The 23,754-nt window shown below is 40.5% G+C and overlaps 2 protein-coding genes across 5 annotated transcripts in view; one reads left to right on the plus strand and one right to left on the minus strand.

Moving 5' to 3' along the window:
* CFDP1 (craniofacial development protein 1) overlaps positions 1 to 21,517 on the minus strand; it is a 135,866-nt gene extending 114,349 nt beyond the window's left edge. The window contains exons 1-4 of one of the 4 annotated variants that reach the window (XM_067719708.1): positions 21,297 to 21,517; positions 13,329 to 13,446; positions 11,383 to 11,602; positions 10,937 to 11,064 (exon numbers count right to left, since the gene is read on the minus strand). In XM_067719708.1, coding sequence (XP_067575809.1) covers positions 10,937 to 11,064; positions 11,383 to 11,602; positions 13,329 to 13,446; positions 21,297 to 21,360 — 530 coding nt within the window. In that variant the 5' untranslated portion in view covers positions 21,361 to 21,517. The remainder of the gene's footprint in view (positions 1 to 10,936; positions 11,065 to 11,382; positions 11,603 to 13,328; positions 13,447 to 21,296) is intronic. The other 3 variants (XM_067719711.1, XM_067719709.1, XM_067719710.1) reach the window with 3 other exon arrangements.
* A 455-nt stretch (positions 21,518 to 21,972) lies between these two features.
* LOC137214533 (tigger transposable element-derived protein 1) lies at positions 21,973 to 23,754 on the plus strand. Its single transcript, XM_067718415.1, has one exon. The coding sequence runs from the start codon at positions 21,973 to 21,975 to the stop codon at positions 23,752 to 23,754; it is 1,782 nt and encodes a 593-aa protein (XP_067574516.1).

Consider the following 23,754-nt stretch of genomic DNA (forward strand, 5'->3'; position numbering starts at 1 on the left):
AATATTAATAAATCCACAAAATTTAATTTGATCAGGAAATTTAATGATTTATCATAACAACAGTTATTCACCAGCTTTTCTTATTACTCTCTGTGTAAAGTCAATGGTAAAGTTATAATAAATCTTTCTTAGATATCCTATATGACACATGGGAAATAATGCAAGCCAAGAAAAATTTCCAAAAATTTAAAACCTATATTCCCAACGGTATATTAAACACTTTCTGTATTATTTTTGTAGGACTTCAGTTCACTATCAGTGTTCTACTAACCTCTGTTGGATAGCTCAATACTTCCCAGTATGATTTCTGGCAGCAAAACACATTCTTTCTTTTTTTAAAGAGATTTCCCTTTTATTTTTGTTTGTTTGTTTGTTTGTTTGTTTCTTGCGGTACGCGGGCCTCTCACTGTTGTGGCCTCTCCCGTTGCGGAGCACAGGCTCCAGACGCACAGGCTCAGCGGCCATGGCTCACAGGCCCAGCCACTCCGCAGCATGTGGGATCTTCCCGAACCAGGGCACGAACCCGAGTCCCCTGCATCGGCACACGGACTCTTAACCACTGCGCCACCAGGGAAGCCCCCTTTTACTTTTTAAAATTAATTAATTAATTAATTTCTGGCTGCGTTGGGTCTTCCTTGCTGTGCGCGGGCTTCTCATTGCGGTGGCTTCTCTTGTTGCGGAGCATGGGCTCTAGGCACGTGGGCTTCAGTAGCTGTGGCTCGAAGGCTCTAGAGCTCAGGCACAGTAGTTGTGGCGCACGGGCTTAGATGCTCCGCAGCATGTGGGATCTTCCCAGACCAGGGCTCGAACCCATGTCCCCTGCATTGGCAGGCAGATTCTTAACCGCTGCGCCACCAGGGAAGCCCAGCAAAATACATTCTTAATTCACATCATCAAGATTTATTTAATGGATCCCTAAAATGATTATATGGGAAAAGGGTGTCTTTGCAATGGAGAATTCTGACATATATTGCCTAAGTAGTCTAACTTATTGCCACCAATAATCAGTGTTAATGATGTGATGTACGGACGAGGACAAAATATCATCAATGTAGTATTTTTGTCTAAAATGATTAATATGAAGTTAACCATGAGGAAACAATGCAACAACCCAAACTGAGAGACACTCTACAACACAGAGGGACTCTTAAGACTAAATGACTAAATGCAGAGTCAGCTCTACCCACCACCAGTCCCTCCCATCAGGACACTTACACAAGCCTCTTAGATAGCCTCATCCACCAGAGGGCAGACAGCAGAAGCAAGCAGAACTACAGTCCTGCAGCCTGCGGAACAAAAACCACATTCACAGAAAGACAGACAAGATGAAAAGGCAGAGGGCTATGTACCAGATGAAGGAACAAGACAAAACCCCAGAAAAACAACTAAATGAAGTGGAGATAGGCAACCTTCTAGAAAAAGAATTCAGAATACTGATAGTGAAGATGATCCAGGACCTTGGAAAAAGAATGGAGGCAAAGATTGAGAAGATGCAAGAAATGTTTAACAAAGACCTAGAAGAATGAGAGAACAAACAGAGATGAGCAATACAATAACTAAAATGAAAACTACACTAGAAGGAATCAATAGCAGAATAACTGAGGCAGAAGAACGGATAAATGACCTGGAAGACAGAATGGTGGAATTCACTGCTGCGGAACAGAATAAAGAAAAAAGAATGAAAAGAAATGAAGACAGCCTAAGAGACCTATGGGACAACATTAAACGCAACAACATTCGCATTATAGGGGTCCCAGAAGGAGAAGAGAGAAAGGACCCAAGAAAATATTTGAAGAGATTATAGTCAAAAACTTCCCTAACATGGGAAAGGAAATAGTCACCCAAGTCCAGGAAGCGCATCGAGTCCCATACAGGATAAATCCAAGGAGAAAAATGCCAAGACACATAATAATCAAATTGGCAAAAATTAAAGACAAAGAAAAATTATTGAAAGCAGCAAGGGAAAAACAACAAATAACATATAAGGGAACTCCCGTAAGGTTAACAGCTGATTTCTCAGCAGAAACTCTACAAGCCAGAAGGGAGTGGCAGGATATACTTAAAGTGATGAAAGAGAAAAACCTACAACCAAGATTAATCTACCCGGCAAGGATCTCATTCAGATTCGATGGAGAAATCAAAAGCTTTAGAGACAAGCAAAAGCTAAAAGAATTCAGCACCACCAAACCAGCTCTACAACAAATGTTAAAGGAACTTCTCTAACTGGGAAACACAAGAGAAGAAAAGGAACTACAAAAACAAACCCAAAACAATTAAGAAAATGGTCATAGGAACATACATATCGATAATTACCTTAAACGTGAATAGATTAAATGCTCCAACCAAAAGACACAGGCTTGCTGAATGGATACAAAAACAAGGCCCATCTATATGTTGTCTACAAGAGACCCACTTCAGACCTAGGGGCACATACAGACTGAAAGTGACGGGATGGAAAAAGATATTCCATGCAAACGGAAATCAAAAGAAAGCTGGAGTAGCAATACTCATATCAGATAAAATAGACTTTAAAATAAAGAATGTTACAAGGCACAAGGAAGGACACTACATAATGATCAAGGGATCAATCCAAGAAGAAGATATAACAATTATAAATATATATGCACCCAACATAGGAGCACCTCAATACATAAGGCAACTGCTAACAGCTGTAAAAGAGGAAATTGACAGTAACACAATAATAGTGGGGGACTTTAACACATCACTTACACCAATGGACAGATCACCCAAAATGAAAATAAATAAGGAAACAGAAGCTTTAAATGACACAACAGACCAGATAGATTTAATTGATATTTATAGGACATTCCATCCAAAAACAGCAGATTACACTTCTCAAGTGCGTATGGAACATTCTCCAGGACAGATCACATCTTGGGTCACAAATCAAGCCTCAGTAAATTTAAGAAAATTGAAATCATATCAAGCATCTTTTCTGACCACAATGCTATGAGATTAGAAATGAATTACAGGGGAAAAAACGTAAAAAACACAAACATATGGAGGCTAAACAATACGTTACTAAATAAACAAGAGATCACTGAAGAAATCAAAGAGGAAATAAAAAAATACCTAGAGACAAATGACAATGAAAACACAACGATCCAAACCCTATGGGATACAGCAAAAGCAGTTCTAAGAGGGAAGTTTATAGCTATACAAGCCTACCTCAAGAAACAAGAAAAACCTCAAATAAACAATCTAACCTTACACCTAAAGGAACTAGAGAAAGAAGAACAAACAAAACCCAAAGTTAGCAGAAGGAAAGAAATCATAAAGATCAGAGCAGAAATAAATGAAATAGAAACAAAGAAAACCATAGCAAAGATCAATAAAACTAAAAGCTGGTTCTTTGAGAAGATAAACAAAATTGATAGACCCTTAGCCAGACTCATCAAGAAAAAGAGGGAGAGGGCTCAAATCAATAAAATTAGAAATGAAAAAGGAGAAGTTACAACAGACCCCGCAGAAATACAAAGCATCCTAAGACACTACTACAAGCAACTCTATGCCAATAAAATGGACAACTGGAAAAAATGGCCAAATTCTTAGAAAGGTATAACCTTCTGAGACTGAACCAGGAAGAAATAGAAAATATGAACAGACCAATCACAAGTCATGAAATTGAAACTGTGATTAAAATTCTTCCAACAAACAAAAGTCCAGGACCAGATGGCTTCACAGGTGAATTCTATCAAACATTTAGAGAAGAGTTAACACCCATCCTTCTCAAACTCTTCCAAAAAACTGCAGAGGAAGGAACACTCCCAAACTCATTCTATGAGGCCATCACCCTGATACCAAAACCAGACAAAGATACTACAAAAACAGAAAATTACAGAGCAATATCACTGATGAATATGGATGCAAAAATCCTCAACAAAATACTAGCAAAACAGAATCCAACAACACATTAAAAGGATCATACATCATGATCAAGTGGGATTTATCCCAGGGATGCAAGGATTCTTCAATATACGCAAATCAATCAATGGGATACACCATATTATCAAATTGATGAATAAAACCATATGGTCATCTCAAGAGATGCAGAAAAAGCTTTCGACAAAATTCAACACCCATTTATGATAAACACTCTCCAGAAAGTGGGCATAGAGGAAACTACCTCAACATAATAAAGGCCATAAAAAAAATTTTTTAAAAAAACACTAAATGCAGGGACTTCCCTGGTGGCACAGTAGTTAAGAATCTGCCTGCCAATGCAGGGGACATGGGTTTGAGCGCTGGTCTGGGAAGATCCCACATGCCACGGAGCAACTAAGCCCGTGCATCACAACTACTAAGCCTGCGCTCTAGAGCTCGCATGCCACAACTGCTGAGCCTGCGTGCCACAACTACTGAGGCCTGCACATCTAGAGCCCGTGTTCCGCAACAGGAGAGGCCACTGCAATGAGAAGCCCGCGCACCTCAATGAAGTGTAGCCCCCACTCGCTACAACCAGAGAAAGCCCACGCACAGCCAACGAAGACCCAACGCAGCCAAAAATAAAAATTAAAATTAAAAAATTTATTTAAAAAAAAAGAACATTTTAGAATAACTAGGGAAAGATTTGCGTAGAACTGTAGCTACCAAAAATGTGGCCTGCGAAACTACCTGTTATTGGTCTAAGACAAGATAGGTACTAAAATTTTGAATAAGTATTTAGAAACTTGCTTAGCAATTTGACAATGTCACAATATTCAAGACATGAATGATGGACTCATTGCATTAAACAAAACATAGACCAATTCAGGTACTGTCAAACTTGCAAGGTGGTCACACGTGATATTAGTCTTGTGCAGTAAGACCACATTACATTGTGTATGAAAGTTTAGGGTTATTTTATCAATTAAAACCCCAAAATGTGATAAAATTTAAGCACTTCTTTTTATAAATTTTTACAATCATTTTAATTTTTGACCAAGTGTGACTTTTAAAATTTATAGTTTAATAACTAAATTACGAAAGTAAATTTGGTATTATTTTTTAATCCTCATTTACTGATGGCAAAACAACCCACACTGTATGCTTCTGCAAAAAAAACCCACGTTTCCTGAATGCATCAGTAGTAGTAAACCACATGATGATAATGGAAGTGACTCCGAAGAAATGAAGGACAACCAAGGTCAAACCGCTTTTACTCTATGAGCCCTCATACACTGGGCTTGGGTTTTGATCACTCAGCGCTAAAACCAGTGAGTTCTTTGCAGAGATGTTTTAGCTAATAAAGCAACAAATCCACCAAAACTTCTGCAGCATTTACATATAAAACATGAAGAAATAAGTTCAAAATCAAAAGAATTATTTGAAAGAAAGAGTACTGAACTAAAAAGTCAATAAAAACAGATACAAAATTCCCTACGTTAGCACTGTGGCCTTCTGAGAAAGGAGTACTTTTGGTTGCTAACTAAGAAAAACATATACCACTCCCAGGACATTAGTAAAAGACTATATCAAAGGTGTCTGCTTGGAAATCTTGACAAAGAAGGTAGTTCAAGTACAACTTTCCAATGACACCATGGCTTAAAGTATTCAGGATCTGGCTTATGATGCAGAAACTATTAACAAAGTTAGCCAAGTGTTTCTTCAATGCAATTTGAAGAACGACAGATTATTGCTAATATGAAAATTATTTTAGTATATGTGATTTAATCACGAGGGCGATATAAAGATTCTTTTTTATCAGTTTTTTGCTGACAAACATTAACTGACACTGATCTGTGTAATAAAAGTAGGATCACATGTCAACAGATGAGATTTGAAGTTTACGTGTTTGGAAGAATATGTTCCAATGGCACAGCTGCAAAACAGGGAAACAGTTTACATTAAGGAGTTTGTGCTAGAACATAAATTAATACACTGCTTCCTTCATTGAGAAAACTCTTACTACATAAAAAAACCCCCACTGTTCTTAGTACAGTAGTAAAAACTGTGCATTATGTAAAGCTAATGCATTAAATTTAAATGACTATTTTTGATAAACTGAAAGTTGATCATAAATATGCATATGTTATAATGCATGCTGAAGTACAATGGTTATGAAGAAGAAAGTGCCTTGAGAATGATGAACTACAGAATAAACTTAGTACTTCTAAAAGAAAAACAATAACCATATGGTCCCCAATTTTAAAGATCTCAATTGGACAAGTAAGACATGCTTATTTGCCTGCTTTGTTTGGTATTTTTTTGTCCATGCTGAGCAGCTTGCGGGATCTTAATTCCCCAACCAGGAATTGAACCCAGGCCCAGCAGTGAAACTGTGGAGTCCTAACCACTGGACTGCCAGGGAATTCCCAGTTTGGTGTTTTTAAAAATCTTAGTACTTTCACACAAGGAAGTAATTCAACATATTTTTCAGAAACAAATAAACTCTAAGAGTAAAAATGCAAGTTAAAAGCCTGAAGAACAGTTCCTATAGGTTAACATGTTTCACAGAATGTTCTGAATTATATTTTCCATAAAAAAAAATCCACACATAGGAAATTCATGCATCCAGAATTCCTTTTTCCCACTGAAATATAACTTAAATTTTTTTTTTTTTTTTGCAGTACACGGGCCTCTTACTGTTGTGGCCTCTCCCATTGCAGAGCACAGGCTCCGGACGCACAGGCTCAGCGGCCATGGCTCATGGGCCCAGCCGCTCCGTGGCATGTGGGATCTTCCCAGACTGGGGCACGAACCCGTGTCCCCTGCATCGGCAGGCAGACTCTCAACCACTGCGCCACCAGGGAAGCCCAATATAACTTAAATTTAATTATAACTTGACAGGATAAATTACTGGAACTGACTACTTATGAAGCACTGAAGATGAACTCTGAAAATACAGTTACTACTAATCATTTCATGAGGTACCTAGGTCAAATCATTTTGCTGTACACCTTAAACTTATACAGTGCTGTATGTCAATTATTTCTCAATAAAACTGGAAGGAAAAAAAAAGAAAATGTAGTTAGTACTGGCTTTGTTTGGAAAAAGTAAAAATGAAAATCCTGAACTTAATGAAACTGCTTTAAAATCCACACTTCCATCCTCATTACTTTCACATTATTGCAGATCAGTGTCTAAATTATCTGTAGTGAAGGACCATGATTTTAAAACTTCAACCTGGTGCAGACCAATACTTTTGTAAAACACAATAGAAAGAATTTATTAGAAAAATAAATTAAAAAGAGGTACAGGACTTCCCTGGTGGTGCAGTGGTTAAGAATCTGCCTGCCAATGGAGGGGACACAGGTTCGAGCCCAGGTCTCTGAAGATCCCACATGCCACAGAGCAGCTAAGCCCGTGTGCCACAACTACTGAGCCTGTGCTCTAGAGCCCATGAGCCCACTATTGAGACCACATGCCACAACTACTGAAGCCCGCACGCCTAGAGCCCGTGCTCCGCAACAAGAGAAGCCACCGCAATGAGAAGCCCGCGTGCTGCAACGAAGAGTAGCCCCCACTTGCTGCAACTAGAGAAAGCCCACACACAGCAACGAAGACCCAATGCAGCCAATAAATAAATAAACAAATAAATTTAAATAAATAAATAAATAAAAGAGGTACAAAAACAGCCCTTTGAGATGGGTTTATGATGAGTATTATTTTTTAAAAAATTAAAAAGAGGAAGAGCACCAACACAGAAATAATTTACATATACATCATCCTCCAGGAGTAGGGCTGTCACCAATCCCACTTAGATTAATTAACAAGAAAGATATAAGCTATTTTGACCCATTAAAAACTTTAAAAATTAATATAAACAGCACTTATTCAAATTATGTGTCTAGATGTTAAGTAATGGGAATTGATACTTCTAGTTTTTTGCTTCAATTATAGAATTAAAAGGTGATTCCTTTTATTAATCACTTACACTCACACTTTCAATGATCAACATGTATAGTTATAGGGAATTCCCTGGCGGTCCAATGGTTAGGACTCGGCACTTTCAGTGCCGGGGCTCAGGTTCAATCCCTGGTTGGGGAATTAAGATCCTGCAAGTCGCAGGGTGTGCCTGCTGCCCCCTCCCCAAAAAAGGATAGTTATGTAATTCTTTTCCTTTTCTTATTTTGTGCTCATTTTGACTGTATTTATTGAAATGTAATTCTACGTCTGTCTGTTAAATCTTATTGTTAAAAATTTGAGCTTGGGGACTTCCCTGGTGGTCCAGTGGGTAAGACTTCACACTCCCAATGCAGGAGTCCTGGGTTCAATCCCTGGTCAGGGAACTAGATCCCACATGCATACTGCCAACTAAGAAGTCCGCATGCCACAACTAAGAGCCAGCATGCCACAACAAAGATCCCACGAGCCGCCACAGCCTAAATAAATATTTTTTTTAAGTTTGCGTTTGTATTTTGTATCTCTTCTTAATTTACTTTTCTAATAATTCCTATTAATTGTGTTTTACAAAAGTATTGGTCTGCAACAGGTTGAAAATTTAAAATCAGGGTCCTTCACTACAGAGAATTTAGATAACAATCTGCATTAATGCGTAATCTACCGAATATGAGAGTTATATTGTGTCACAAAGGAGAAGATCCTTGTTCTTAGGAAACAGTTATGAAGTATTTAAGAGTGAAGTGTCGGGCTTCCCTGGTGGCGCAGTGGTTGAGAGTCCGCCTGCTGAAGCAGTGGACACGGGTTCGTGTCCCGGTCCGGGAGGATCCCGCATGCCGCGGAGCGGCTGGGCCCGTGGGCCACGGCCGCTGGGCCTGCACGTCTGAAGCCTGTGCTCCGCAGGGAGAGAGGCCACAGCAGTGAGAGGCCCGCGAACCCAAAAAAAAAAAAAAAAGAGTGAAGTGTCATGATGTCTACAATTCTCAAATGGTTCAGCCAAAACAAAAAGAGAGAAATATGGAAACAGATGGTGGAGAGAGGGGCAAAACATTTACAAGTGGTGAATCAGTATGATAGGTATATGGGTGTTCAGTGTAATACTATTCTTGCAACTTTTTTTTTTTTTTTTTTTGGCGGTAGGCGGGGCTCTCACTGCTGTGGCATCTCCTGTTGTGGAGCACAGGCTCCGGACGCGCAGGCACAGCGGCCATGGCTCACGGGCCCAGCCGCTCTGCGGCATGTGGGATCCTCCCGGACTGGGGCATGAACCCGTGTCCCCTGCATCGGCAGGCAGACTCTCAACCACTGTGCCACCAGGGAAGCCCACAACATTTTTATAAGTGTAAAATTTTTCAGAAAAAAAAAAATTGGGGGAGATTAAAAAGTAATACTAAAAGACTAAAAGAGTGGAAATATGTCTATCTATAACCGATTCACTGTGCTGTAGAGCAGAAAGTAACACAACACTGTAAATCAACTCTACTCCAATAAAAAAATAAAAATAAAAAAAGCCACCACCACCAACAACAACAACAAATAATAACAATAATAAAAAGTCTGCTTCACATCATTTATAAAACTAATAATGCCGGGACTTCCCTGGTGATCCAGCAGTTAAGACTCCGTGCTCCCAGTGCAGGGGGCCCAGGTTCGATCCCTGGACAAGGAACTAGATCCCACATGCCGCAACTGAAGTTCCCACACACTGCAACCAAAGATCCCGCATGCTGCAATGAAGATCCCGCATGCCGCAACTAAAACCCAGCACAGCCAAATAAATAAATAAATAGCACAGGGAGATCAGCTTGGTGCTTTGTGACCGCCTGGAGGGGTGGGATAGGGAGGGTGGGAGGGAGGGAGACGCAAGAGGGAAGAGATATGGGAACATATGTATAACTGATTCACTTTGTTATAAAGCAGAAACTAACACACCATTGTAAAGCAATTATACTCCAATAAAGATGTAAAAAATAATAAATAAATAAATAAATAAATGTTAAAAACAAACAAATAATGCCGAACTTTTTTCTTAGATATATTTTCACTAGATGAAATAATTGTTGGAAACTGGAAATTATTTTTAAGAGTATCAATTTTAGGGGAAATTATACTTACAGAGAGTAATCAAGTCTAATTAATTACTGTCAAGGAAAATAAATGTGGCCATCTATAAAACTGATTGGCAGGCACTTCATCTGTTCTTGTCCAGCTCTAAATTACAGATCTGCTGTTTTCATATTAAAATTTTAAATAAATGGGGAGAAAGAAATTCCGGTCATGTGGCTCTCATCTAGAACGGCCAAGAGTATTAAGCCTATAATGTTTTTCTAAACTAGTAACAAACCTATGAATCACTTTAGAAAATAATATTAAGATGAGGAAATAATATCAGAATCAAATTTCTCTCCAGGTACTTTCAATTCTCACCTGATTTCAAAGGTTTCACTGGGGCTTATACATCAAAATTAAGGGAAGTAATAAAGGGAGAAATAGCCAGTCACAAAGCAAGGCATGAGTAAGTGAAACCAAATACTTAACTCTTACATTTTCTTGTTTCTGTTCAGCCAACCACTTCATAGTGCCCCCAACTACATTACCATATGTAACAGGACCTTTCTCATATTCCCTGATAATCAATGGAACCACTATTTTCCTTGAGTTCAAATATAAATCTTCCACAATATTAAGATGGGGTGGGGGCTTCCCTGGTGGCGCAGTGGTTGAGAGTCTGCCTGCCAATGCAGGGGACACGGGGTTCGAGCCCTGGTCTGGGAGGATCCCACATGCCGCGGAGCGGCTAGGCCCGTGAGCCACGACTACTGAGACTGCGCGTCTGGAGCTTGTGCCCCGCAACGGGAGAGGCCACGACAGTGAGAGGCCCGCGCACCGCGATGAAGAGTGGCCCCCGCTCGCTGCAACTGGAGAGAGCCCTCGCACAGAGGCGAGGACCCAACACAGTCAAAAATAAATAAATAAATTAAAAAAAAAAAAAAAAAAAAAAGATGGGGTGGAATGAAGACAGATGTCTAACACCATTTAGAAAGATGCTCCTTTTTAAAAGTACTAGTTTTGAAGTTTGTGAATGTCATCTTACCTGACTTCTTCACCAGCAAAATCAAACACCTTGGTAATTTTAACTTTTTCTGTTTCTTTAGGTTTCTCTAGCTCTTCTGCTTTGACCAACAATTTACTTGAACTTGTCTCTTCAGCCTCCTCTCTTCTCTATGAAAAAAGAAGTGTAATCAGTTTCATATAAGGATGAAAACTAAAAGATCCATCCAAACATGTTGTTTCCAGCTATCCTTAAATATTTCATCTCTAAACAGTTAAATGCTTATTGAAATTTTATTTAATTAGAAAGGCTTGTGTTTCCTACCATAGGGAATGCTTTGCTTTTCACTTAGTAGAGTTACTATTAAAAGGCATCTAGTCTGATTTTTGTTGTAAGCCTCAAATCTCAGTTTCCAAATTTAAAAAATCTATCTGGGGAACTTCCGGCATTTCTGGCAAAGCATTCATCCCATTCATCTATTAACTTACTTTAACTTGTGTACGCAGAGGCACTTTTGATTTTGGTCCTACGTCATTGAGGAAGCTGGCCCATAGTTCATCTTCCTTCTTTTTCTTTGCATCCTCTGACTCAATGCCTTTTTCTGGCTCTGCAGCTCCATCTTCCTCCTCACTACTACTTCCTCCAGATTCCTCATTGGCATCCTCCTCGTCCTCTTCTTCTAATGAGAGGCCACCTTGTTTTCTCTTCCTAATCACCAACAGTCACAAGGAAAAGGAAAGACAAGACAAACAGGCAAAATAATTTCAGTTATCCCTTCCTGAATTCCAAACATAATGTTGCAAATATCAGAAAACTTTTAAATCTGGGGACTACTGGTTAACACGCCTGATAGGGGAAGTGGGAGAGGTAAGCTGAGATTTTGTGGAAGAAAAAAAGAACTGAGCTCTTACAGTTAGGATTTTCCCAAAGCATTTAGAATCAAAATACAGTGTTCTACTTCTAAGTTAGGACCAGCTGTTTTCACCAAGAAAATACCCCAAATCACCTCACAGAATCAATCTGTTCAGAAAGAGGGTTCTAATAACATACATATTCCTGGCATTTTTGACTTTTTAAAAGTCACTCCATGTGGGGAACAGAGATTGAAGAGAGCCTCAGATTTATTTGCACTGTTTCTTCCCAGAGTTCTGAGGGGGTGGGGAGTGGGGAATCCATGTTTCTTCCCACCTTCTGAAGATATGAAAGCTGGAATATACAAAAGCCAAGGATAAAAGAACTGGGTCCAAGACTTAAAAGAGTAAACTGCTTCTTAAGACTATTCTGACTTCAAGTGAATCACCTAATTCTCAAAATTCTCTTTCTACAATCTGATTTTTGCTTCAATGTCCAGGAAGACAGAAACACCAATCAAAGAGAATAAAAGACTTGTATTGAAAGACTCCCTTTTTGAGTTAAATAACTTGTCAGAATTTTCATAATTTTTGGTGGGAGTGCAATTCAGTACCAGGCTTATAGAAGGTAATTTGTCTATACCTATAAATTTTTTTTTTTTTTACTACATATAACACTGGGTAAAACAATTCTACTCCTACAGATCTAATTTACAAATATACATGTGTACAAAGACACATAAGAAGAATATTCACTGCAGTCTTATTTGATGTAGTAAAGATGAGGACAATCTAAAGGTCTCTCAATAAAGGAATGTTTAAATAAAGTAAGGTCTGTCCAGTAATGTAACACTATGCTGAAAAGAAAAAGGTATAGCTAAATATACTGCCATAGTATCATCTCCAAGATGTGAAATAAGGAAAGTGAGAAATGATATGCAGAGTATGCTACTATTCATTTTTTTTTTTTTTTTAAGAGTAGGGAATTCCCTGGCAGTCCAGTTGTTAGGACTTCCCATGCTTCCACTGCAGGGGGCGTGGGTTCGATCCCTGGTCAGGGAAGTAAGATCCCGCAAGCCTCATGGCCAAAAAAAGAAAAAGTAGGAAATACACATATACATGATTGTACATACACAGAATTATCTCTGGTGACATAATTCTTCTGAGACAAAGCAACAAGGGCTAGAGATGGGGTACATATTTTTTGTAGCAATTGCTTTTTTCTTTTCTTTTGGCCGAACCACGCAGCTTGTGGGATCTTAGTTCCCTGACCAGGGATTGAACCCAGGCCCTGGCATTGGAAAGGCAGAGTTCTAACCCCTGGACTGCCAGGGAATTCCCGGGTTTTCAATTTTAAACCAGGTGCACATATTACCTATTAACTTTTTAAAATTAAAGCTCAAAAAATTTTAAAGCTTGCCAGAGAATAAGAATTTAATCCTAAAATGTCACCAAATATTTCCCTCAATGAGAAAAAGGTTAGAAACCATGGCAGTAAGAAATCTATCATGAGACCAATCCCAGCAATCTGGAAGGTTATGACAACAGCCCCTGACTTCTAAGGGCCTTGAGGGCAGCATCACCTGGCCGGAATGCTCTGAGACTTTCTTTTTCTCTCTTTGGTTTTCTGTGTCTGCTCTTCACCATCCACTTCATCTTCCTTCACTAATTCATTTACATCATCTTCACTATACTCTCCACCTGAAATCACATAACAGGGTTGGTCAGACAGACAGGAATAAAGGTTTTCACATCAAGATGAGACATTTTCATTAAGAAAAAAATGTAGTACTTTCCAGACTAAAATATCATTTCCTGAGGGACGTCTTCCCTATTCCTGAAGACCAGGCTAAGTTCCCCTATTCTAAGCCTCCAGGGCAGTCCATATTTCCCTCCTTAACGCACCCCACTTATATTTAATGCTTGCAATTTCTGCTATGCTCCACACACCACGAAAACTAATGAAAATCGCTATCTGTAAGGGTCAAGGCAGAAGACAGTGGGGTAAGCAGGGGCAGCAGAAGCAAGAGTTCTCAGTGTTTATTGCTCCGCAGAATTCTAAAAATCCCTTAAACTGAGCAAAGTTTAAATAAACAAACATAACCAAACTGATAACACAAGCCACAAAGAAAGGATTTACTCCAAGGACTTTATTTATTTATTTATTTTTAATGAATTTATTTATTTTATTTATTTATTTTAGGCTGTGTTGGGTCTTCGTTGCTATGTGCAGGCTTTCTCTAGTTGCAGTGAGCGGGGGCTACGCTTCGTTGCGGTGCTCAGGCTTCTCATCGCGGTGGCTTCTCTTGTTGCACAGCACGGGCTCTAGCCACGCAGGCTTCAGTAGTTGCAGCTTGCAGGCTCAGTAGTTGTGGCTCACAGGCTCTAGAGCACAGGCTCAGTAGTTGTGGCACATGGGCTTAGTTGCTCTGTGGCATGTGGGATCTTCCCAGACCAGGGATCGAACCCGTGTCCCCTGCATTGGCAGGCAGATTCTCAACCACTGTGCCACCAGGGAAGCGCCTCCAAGAACTTTAGAAAGAGTATTTTGACTGTTCATCCTGAGCAAGATGCATTCTAAAGACCAAAAAAGTTCTATTCCTAGTAGTAACATTGGTGTTGGTATTTTGAAACTGTTCTTTTTATTATAGGTAAAAGAAAGTTAAGTAGTTATACTAATCTTGTTAGGAATCCAGAACTTCAGAGTAAGAAATGACACACAATTATAAAACCAAAGAAATTAAGAAATTAAGTGAAAACAAATGTTAAAACTGAACTTAAAATTCAGAACTCTTAACTCTTTTTAAGATAAATATTTTCTAGCTCTGTTCACTTAAATGGCATAGAAGCAATGCCACTCTAGTAGCAACGAGCATTTCTTTAAAGTTCAGATTGTACTCTTTGATATAACTCAAAACAAAAATGGCTCCCTGAAAAGGCCAGCTAACTTCAGGTCTGAGGGAAGGAAAGCACAAGGTGAAATGGGGACATTTTGCTGTGCCAGAAAGCAAGGTAGTTATTTAAGAATAATGGGTCACGTTAAAAGGATATAAGATCCAGCTTGAAAGAACTTTTAGTGGCCAAAAGTGATGACCTGACCATTAAAACGAGTAACTGTTAGACTGAAACACACTGAATCAATAAAAAACTGTGACACCTTTATGATATATTTTTTTAAAAGACAGAAAAAATTATTTGTACCAGGGCTTCCCTGGTGGCACAGTGGTTAAGAATCCGCCTGCCAATGCAGGGAACACGGGTTCGAGCCCTGGACCAGGAAGATCCCACATGCCGCGGAGCAACTAAGCCCGTGCACCACAACTACTGAGCCTGCGCTCTACAGCCCGCGAGCCACAACTACTGAGCCCACGTGCCACAACTACTGAAGCCCGTGCGCCTAGAGCCCGTGCTCGTCAACAAGAGAAGCCACCACAATGAGAAGCCTGCACACGTCAGTGAAGAATAGCCCCCGCTGGACGCAACTAGAGAAAGCCCATGCGCAGCAACGAAGACCCAACACAGCCAAAAATAAATTAATTAATTAATTTAAAAAATTATTTGCACCATTTTAGGTTACTATTAAGAATACTCCCTATTTTGAAAATTGGAAATTAAGGGAAATGAATTAAACATTTATCCTGCCCCACTGATGAGGAAGAACTACACTTTCAGAAGAACATCAACCAATAAATGTAGAAGAACCACAAAATTAGAAAACCATCGCTCTCACACTCTAATGATAGTAGTAATTTAGGCAAGGATTATCAAGTAATGTTAAAAAACAATTTAAGTTTTAACTATTAAGTATACTGCCACACAGAATACTTTCCAATTCTAAGAGAAAAAATAATTACACAATAGAAGGACCAAACTCTCATCATTCTGATCCAGAAGTCACAACCATGGGAATTAACCAGGTATTTTGTGTTTTCTGATGTTATGCATTATGAAACACTCAAGTCATCTATAATTTATTTTAGCTATAATTATTTCATTTGAATCCACCAAGCATTTAGATCTAACTTCCAATTTAATGAAAATTCAAGGGACGAAGGAACAACCTAATACCATTAGGGAGCAACCAGACAAAATCAGAAGGTGAGACATTCTGCAGGACATACAGCCTGATCTCCTAAGCCAATCTAAGTCACAGAAACAGGAGTGTGCTAGATTTAAACAGATTTAAGGGACAGAACAACTGGATGATACATGTAGTCCTGAACTCAATGGTGATTTAAACAAAAAAGCTAAAGCCATTTTTGAGTCAACAAGGAAAACTTGAATATGGTTTGTATATTAGATGAGCTGAAAGTTTACTGAAATGGACAGGGACAGAATGTTCACTGAAAAGAGCAGGTTACAAAGTAACATGAAAAAACTATGATTTCTAGTTGGGGAAAAATACAAATAACTACACTCGGGTATAGAAAAAAGATCAGAGTGGGTTTCACTAAGGGACCAATACTGATAATCTCTGGGTGGTAGGAATGGAATGATTCTGATTTTTTATGTTTAATTGCCTGCATTTTCTAATTTTCTACAAAGTTCATGCACTGCTTTTGTAATAATATATAGCTATTTTTCTTCATAAAAATGGATGAATGTTGTAGACAGTTCAGACAAAGAGATGCATATGGCTCTGGATCTTAAACATGAAAAAAGATGCTCAATCTCACTGATAAGAAAAAAGCAAATTTTAAATTACACAAACAACCACAAAAATCATGCAGTTACTCTAAGAGTAAGAAACAGAGTAACAACCCTATAGACAAAAAAAGCACAAATCTTTTTTAAATTGAAACTCCAAAGACTCAGAGCTTCCATCACCTTTTCAGTCCCCCATGCTTAATTTAAATATGAGTCAGACAACTAAGAATCACCAAAAAAATCTGAGAAAGTGTCTAACATAATAATGCCCAACACAAATGTACAGGGTGAATAAAAATCACCTTAGCGGAAAGAGATTGTTTCTTCATTCTATCAGGCTAGCATTATTTGATACCAAAGCCAGGCAAGGAAATTACAAGAAAACTACAGACCAACATCCCTCATAAACAGATGCAAAACTCCTCAACAAAATTCAGTAATGTAGAAGAAGAATAATACATCAGGACCAAGTAAGTTTTATTCCAGAAATAAAAGGCTGTTCAAAAATTTTAAATCAATCACTGTAATTCATCACATTAACAGATAAAAGAAGAAAAACCACACAATCAACAGATGGAGAAAAAGCATTTGACAAAATTCACCTCTCAGCAGATTAAGAATAGAGGGAATTTCTTTAACCTAATAAAACACATTAGGGGCAGTATATGCAGACTGCCAGGATTCAAATCCCAGCCCAGCTACTATCTAGCTGAGTGACTTTGGGTTCCTCAGTTTCTTCATGTGTGAAATGGAGAGCACAATAGCACATACTTGATAATGTTATGTGATTGAGTTAGTAACAAGTTAGACAATGTAAAGTGCTTAAAACACACACAAAAGGCATCTATGAAAAACCTATAGCTAACATTATACCAAATGGTGAAACAGTGATGCCTTCTCCTTAAGACTGGGAACAAGGAAAGGATATCCACCCTCACCTGTCCTATTCAATATTACATTGGAAGTCTATACGAAGTACAATAAGGCAAGCAAAAGAAATAAAAGGTATGCCTATTGGAAAAGAGGAAATAAAACTGTTTCTATACACAGACAATATGATCTAATTTGGGGGGGGAGGGTAAAGGTGGCCTTGGAACTGTTAATTTTAGCGGCAGTTACATAACTCTAAGCATTTGTCAAAAATTCATAGAACAGTATAATGAAGAATGAATTTTACCATGCATAAGTTAAAAGTAAAAAAATTTAAAGCATTATTATTATTATTATTTGATAGGTAAGAAGTGGATTTATTTAGAGAGATACACATTCCATAGGAAGAATGTGGACCGTCTCTAAAGGCAAGAGCGGTCCCAGGGCATGGCGTCGTCTTGGAAAGTGAGAGCAGTCATGGGAGAAACACGCTCCACAGAGTGTGGGCCAGCTGAGAAGGGAAGAGGCCTTAAAGCATTAATAATATCCACAGAGCAATAAGATACTGCACACATGAAACAAGAACATGATGCTATTTAAAATTTGTGAAAAAACAAAAAAGTTATTCAAAATTAAAAACATCCAAGGGCCAGATTCAACACTGATACAAGAAAACAAAGCACATGCTGCCCAGTGACTTCTGGAAGTTCCTGGTCCACTAGGTCAAAGACCTTGAAGTGCTGCTGATGGGCAACAAATCCTACGGTGCTGAGACTACTCCCAATATCTCCTCCAAGAACCCCAAAGTCACTGTGGAAAGAGCCGCCCACCTGGCCATCTGAGTCACCAATCCCAATGCCAGGCTGCACAGCAAAGAAAATGAATAGACAGCTCGTGTACACACTGCACTTGTGTTAATAAAAGCCATAAAACTCTGGGGAAAATATGTAAAGACAAAAAAAACTCAACAGAAGAGTTGGATGGTAAAATACTGAAATATTCCCATAAAGTGAAAAAGAAATCAAAGGGTTAGAAAATAGAGAATAAAAATAGAGGAAGGGACTTCCCTGGTGGTCCAGTGGCTAAGACTCCCCACTCCCAATGGAGGGGGCCTGGGTTCAATCCCTGGTCAGGGAACTAAATCACACATGCCGCAACTAAAGACTCCGCATGCTGCAATTGAAAGATTCCACGTGCCACAACTAAAAGATCCCGCACCCGGAGACGAAGATCCCATGTGCTGTAGCTAAGACCCGGCGCAGCTAAATAAATACATACTTACATACATACTTCATACATACATAAATAAATAAAAAATTTTTTAAAGTTTATCAAAAAAAAAGAAGTACAGGAAAATAGAACCAGTCCATAAGGTCTAACATAAGATTCAACACATAAATAATGATGAGTCCAAAACAATAAAATGGAGAAAACTGTCCCCCCCAAATTTAAAAAGTTCCAAAAGTGACTTCCCTGGTGGCGCAGTGGTTGAGAATCCGCCTGCCAACGCAGGGGACACAGGTGTGATCCCTGGCCTCGGAAGATCCCACATGCCGCGGAGCAACTACGCCGGGGTGCCACAACTACTGAGCCTGTGCTCTAGAGTCCTCAAGCCACAACTATTGAGCCCATATGCCGCAACTACTGAAGCCTGCGTGCTCTAGGGCCTGTGCTCCGCAACAAAGAGTAGCACCCGCGAGGCAACAAAGACCCAACGCAGCCAAAAAAAAAAAAAAAAAAGTTCCAGAAGGCCCAGCAGAATGGATGAAAACAGACTCATACCAAGGTACAGTATATCACTGTGAAATATCAGAAAGTATCAGAAACAAAGAGACGATTCTATCAACTTCCAGAGACAAATTTTATATAAATGAGGAGAAATTACCGACAAGAGACTTTTTAATAAAAACACTGAAAACTTAGAAAATAATGGAGGAATATCTTTAAAATCCAGATAGAAAATTATTATTATAGAATGCAGAATTACTATTACAGAACACAGAATTCTATACCAAATTAGTAATCATGCCTGAGGGTCAATATTTCACTATTTTTAGATAGTCGAGGTCTCAAAAAAAAAATGTTTCTAAAAAAATGCATCTTTCCTCAAGAAGTTACTTGAGGATTTATTCTCATTTTGGTGAAACACACCAAGAAAGAAGACATCATGGGACCCAAGGAACAGGGAATCCAAGAGAAAATGGAGGTAAAAGGAACATCCAGAGTGGTGGTGATGATGGAAAATCTTAGGTTTCAAAGTGGTAAAACCAAGACAAATTGGAGCAGGTCAGACGGCAAAGATGGACTTCAAAAAGTGAAAAATTATCTAATGAATCTAAATATCTTGGGAGATGATTTAGACAATTTTGAAAGTTCCGGATCAAATCAGTAGTAAGTACATAGACTAAGCAACAACAACAAAATGGCAATTATTAACTCCAGAGAAAACTAGTGTAGGAAAAGCAATAACTAACTGTATATACCACATGGTCAGGCCTGAACAAGATGTCCACAAAGTAATTACAAAAAAAGGAAACAATACCAGTCTAACCCAAATTTCACATAGGGACATTGGCAGGCTGGGGAGTTGGGGAGGGTCTGAAGGTGAAACGGTGAGGCTAAAGAAGGTGTTAAAATAACACCTAACATGGATGGGTTAAGTCAACAGACAACGGAAGTACCAAATTTTAAACGTAGAAAGCAGTGTCATGGGCTTCCTTGGTGGCGCAGTGGTTGAGAATCTGCCTGCCAATGCAGGGGACACGGGTTCGAGCCCTGGTCTGGGAAGATCCCACGTGCCGCGGAGCAACTAGGCCTGTCAGCCACAACTACTGAGCCTGCACGTCTGGAGCCTGTGCTCCGCAACAAGAGAGGCCGCGATAGTGAGAGGCCCGCGCATCGCGATGAAGAGTGGCCCCCGCTTGCCGCAACCAGAGAAAGCCCTCGCACAGAATCGAAGACCGAACACAGCCAAAACTAAATAATAAATAAATTAAAAAAAAAAAAAAAGCAGTTTCTTCTGGGGAGGATTGACAGGTATGAAGGGTGATGGAAACGGTTGTTTCAAAAATAAGCCTTTCAAAAATATCTGACTATTTTGAAACAGGCGCATGCATAACTCTGATTAAAATGAAAACTAGTTTTCAAATGATCACACTGGCCGATACCGAAGACCAACGTTGGTGGACAAGAATGGAACCCAGGAAACCAACTGGGAAGCTATGGCGAGTCTTAGTGTTAATGGTAGTTCAGTAAGAGCGAGATTGGTGAGGAACTGATCAGAAATTAACCTACGCAGACGCAAACAGAACTTAATGATTGGTTAGACCAAAACAGTGAGAATAAGGACAACTCCCAAGGTTTTGTTTTGTTTTTAACCTGAGCTACTGTACGGGCAGATACTTCTAATGAGATGGGGAAGCCTGCGGAAGGTGCAGGAGGGCGGAAGGGGTAGGTTTGGGTGACATTTACTTTGACCCGGTTCGGTTTGAGAAGCCTATACAAAAACAAAAAATCCAAAGTCTGATCAGAGAGCAATGGGTATAGACGTTGCAAAGAGGCAAAGGGCATCATTATGTGAACTTTTTAACAACCAGATCCCTTTTGAGAACAGCAAGTGAAGAGACCTATCTGGAACGTGATGCTAGCTAGCAATTCTCTGGGGACGGAAGGCCTGGCGATAAGACTGCCTTTCAGAAGATTTCAGGGCTGGTAAGAGTACGCGATGACCGACCACCGCCAGCTTCACCAGAGGCAGAGCGGAGTTCACGTGCCGGTTCCCGCGCTCCGAGAGGCGGCGGTGGCCGCCGAAGCCAGGCCGTGAGGAGCAGCTGCGCGAGACGTCCCCGTGCACACTTCCTGGGCCACGGGGCCCTCACGGTGCAAGCAGGCGGGCGAGGGCGCGGGGCGGGGACGCTTGAGACCCGCGCCACGCGGCCACTGAGGCACCGGGCCCACGAACGCCGGGCAAAGGGCGCCTCACGTGAGGCGCGGGGCGGGTCAAACCGCCCCTCGCCTCAGGTGGAATCGCTCACCAGATGGCACGTAGTCTTCGTCCTCCTCCGAGGTGGAGAAGTCTTCGGAGTCGAATTCCTCCATGTCGCTGCCGCGCGGGGCGAACACAGCCGCAGCAGCTACCCCCAACGGCAAAGCTCTAGGGAGAGACCATACATAGAGCTGCTGCAGGGGCGGCGGTAGCTCGGGCGGCCCCCGCAGCTTGTGCACAGGCGCAAAGAATGCTAAGTGATCCAAATGCGACACTTCCGGGCCAAAGCCCCGGGCTTGACGCTGCTGTGGCAGTTGGCGGAACACGGGCTCCGTGCTGAAGCGGTGCATGCTGGAACTTGTAGTCCCCAGTGCTACCAGACGCTTTGATTTAGTAAATATGCTTAAATGAAATTTGTTTTGTCCACGGGAATACAGGTGACCTTCGTTATTCACCGGTTGGTATTTTTGTATTCGCTTACTTGTTAAAATTTACTGTCACCCCAGAAATCAATATTCGCGATGCTTTCTGGGGTTATTCGCGGACATGCGCAGAGAGTGAAAGTTTTGAGTCAACCAGTGGTGGCTTGTACCGACGTTGGAGGCAGATGGTCCGCTATCTTGCTTCGGCTCTCGTACTCTAAATAAGTGTCCTCTTCGCAATCTGTTTAGTGCCGCGTTTTTTTGCATTTTTTGTGCTTTTTGTTGGTGATTTCGCTGTTTAAAATGACCCCTGAGCGTAGTGCTGCGGTGCTGCCTAGTGTTCCTAAGCGCAAGAAGGCTGTGATGTGCCTTATGGAGAAAATACGTGTGTTAGATAAGCTTCGTTCAGGCATGAGTTGTAGTGCTGTTGGCCGTGAGTTCAACGTTAATGAGTCAACAATCCGGTACATCAAGAAAAAGGAAAAGGAAATTCGCCGATCTGTACGTGAGGCTGCTCCGGAAAGTGCTAAAGTGACATCTATAGTGCGTGAGGAAGCTATGGAAAAGATGGAAAAGCGGCTCAATTTGTGGATTCATGAGATGACAACCGATAAAAAAGGTGTGGTGGACAGCATTGTTGTGAGGCTGAAAGCCAAAGAAATTTACGGTCACGTTACCCAGGGTCAGAAAAACGTGAAACCCTTCTCGGCTAGCGCTGGCTGGCTTGCACGTTTCAAAAGGCGATATGGTGTGAGTAATGTTAAGCTTGCAGGTGAGGCAAGTTCTGCAGATCAGGAGGCTGCGGAAGAATTTAAAAAATACCTGCTAAGTGTTATTCAGGAAAAGGGGTACGTGGAAGAGCAGGTTTTCAACGCTGATGAGACTGGCCTATTTTACAAAGACGTTGGCAAAAGAACCTATATAACGCAAATGGCCTCCAAAGCCCCTAGCTTTAAATCATTCCAGGATTATGCAACCCTGCTTTTGTGCGCCAATGCCAAGGGCGACTTTAAGTGCAAACCCCTAATGGTGTACAGAGCTCCAAGTTCACAAGCACTTAAAGGGAAAAGCGTGAATCATATGCCGGTCCATTGGAGGTGGAACAAAAAAGCATGGATGACTTCTGATTGGTTCCACAGCTGCTTCATACCAGAAGTTGAATACTATCTCCAGGGCAGAAACCTTGCCTTCAAGATTTTGTTAATTTTGGATAATGCCCCAGTCCATTGCTGTGAAGAACTCAAAAATGCCCACCCCAACGTAGAAGTTCTTTTCATGCCCCCAAATACTACGTCTCTCATCCAACCCCTGGATCAGGGCATAATAAAAGCCTTCAAGGCGCACTATACTAGGGAGCTTTATAGCAAGGCTTTTGAGGCTCTCAAAGCCAACAAGGAAACTACCATGATGGACTATTGGAAGTCAGTCACTATACGCAACGTTATTGATTATGTTGGCACAGCATGGGACAACATCAAGCAGGCTACTATCAATAATTGTTGGAAAAATGTTTGGCCGGACTGCGTAGAAAATTTTGAAGGCTTTGAAGGTGTTACAGAAAGTATAAAGAACAGTGTCAAAAACATAATGCATATCGCATGGCAAATAAGTGGAGAAGGCTTTGATGACATGAGAGAAGAAGACGTGGAGGAAATTTTGGCAGAGAAGGCAGTAGAACCCACCAACGAAGACTTGGACGAGATGGCAAAACAAGGCGTTGGAGTCAGTGATGATGAAGATGGTGATGAAAGTCAGCCTAAGAGTCCAGGAATTGTTCCTCTTACAGCGGCCAAAATATCAGAATGGAACTCTGCCTTGGAAACAATTTTCAGTGACATGGAAGAGTGTGACCCTATGCTTGATCGCAGCCTCAAATTTAAGCGCTTAGCCTCCTGTGCATTTGCCCCCTATGCCGAGATGCTTAAAGATTTGAGGCAAAAAGCCAGGCAGACGGGGTTGACCCAATTTTTGGAGCCAGTTTGGGAGGGAAAATTGCCGACTCCATCAACAAGTGGTGAGAGCCAGACCTCTGAGGTTGAACTGATGGATGTCAACCTGCCACCCTCTTCCTCTTCTGCAGAATGA

The sequence above is a fragment of the Pseudorca crassidens genome, chromosome 20, assembly GCF_039906515.1.
Source record: "Pseudorca crassidens isolate mPseCra1 chromosome 20, mPseCra1.hap1, whole genome shotgun sequence".
NCBI lineage: Eukaryota > Metazoa > Chordata > Mammalia > Artiodactyla > Delphinidae > Pseudorca > Pseudorca crassidens.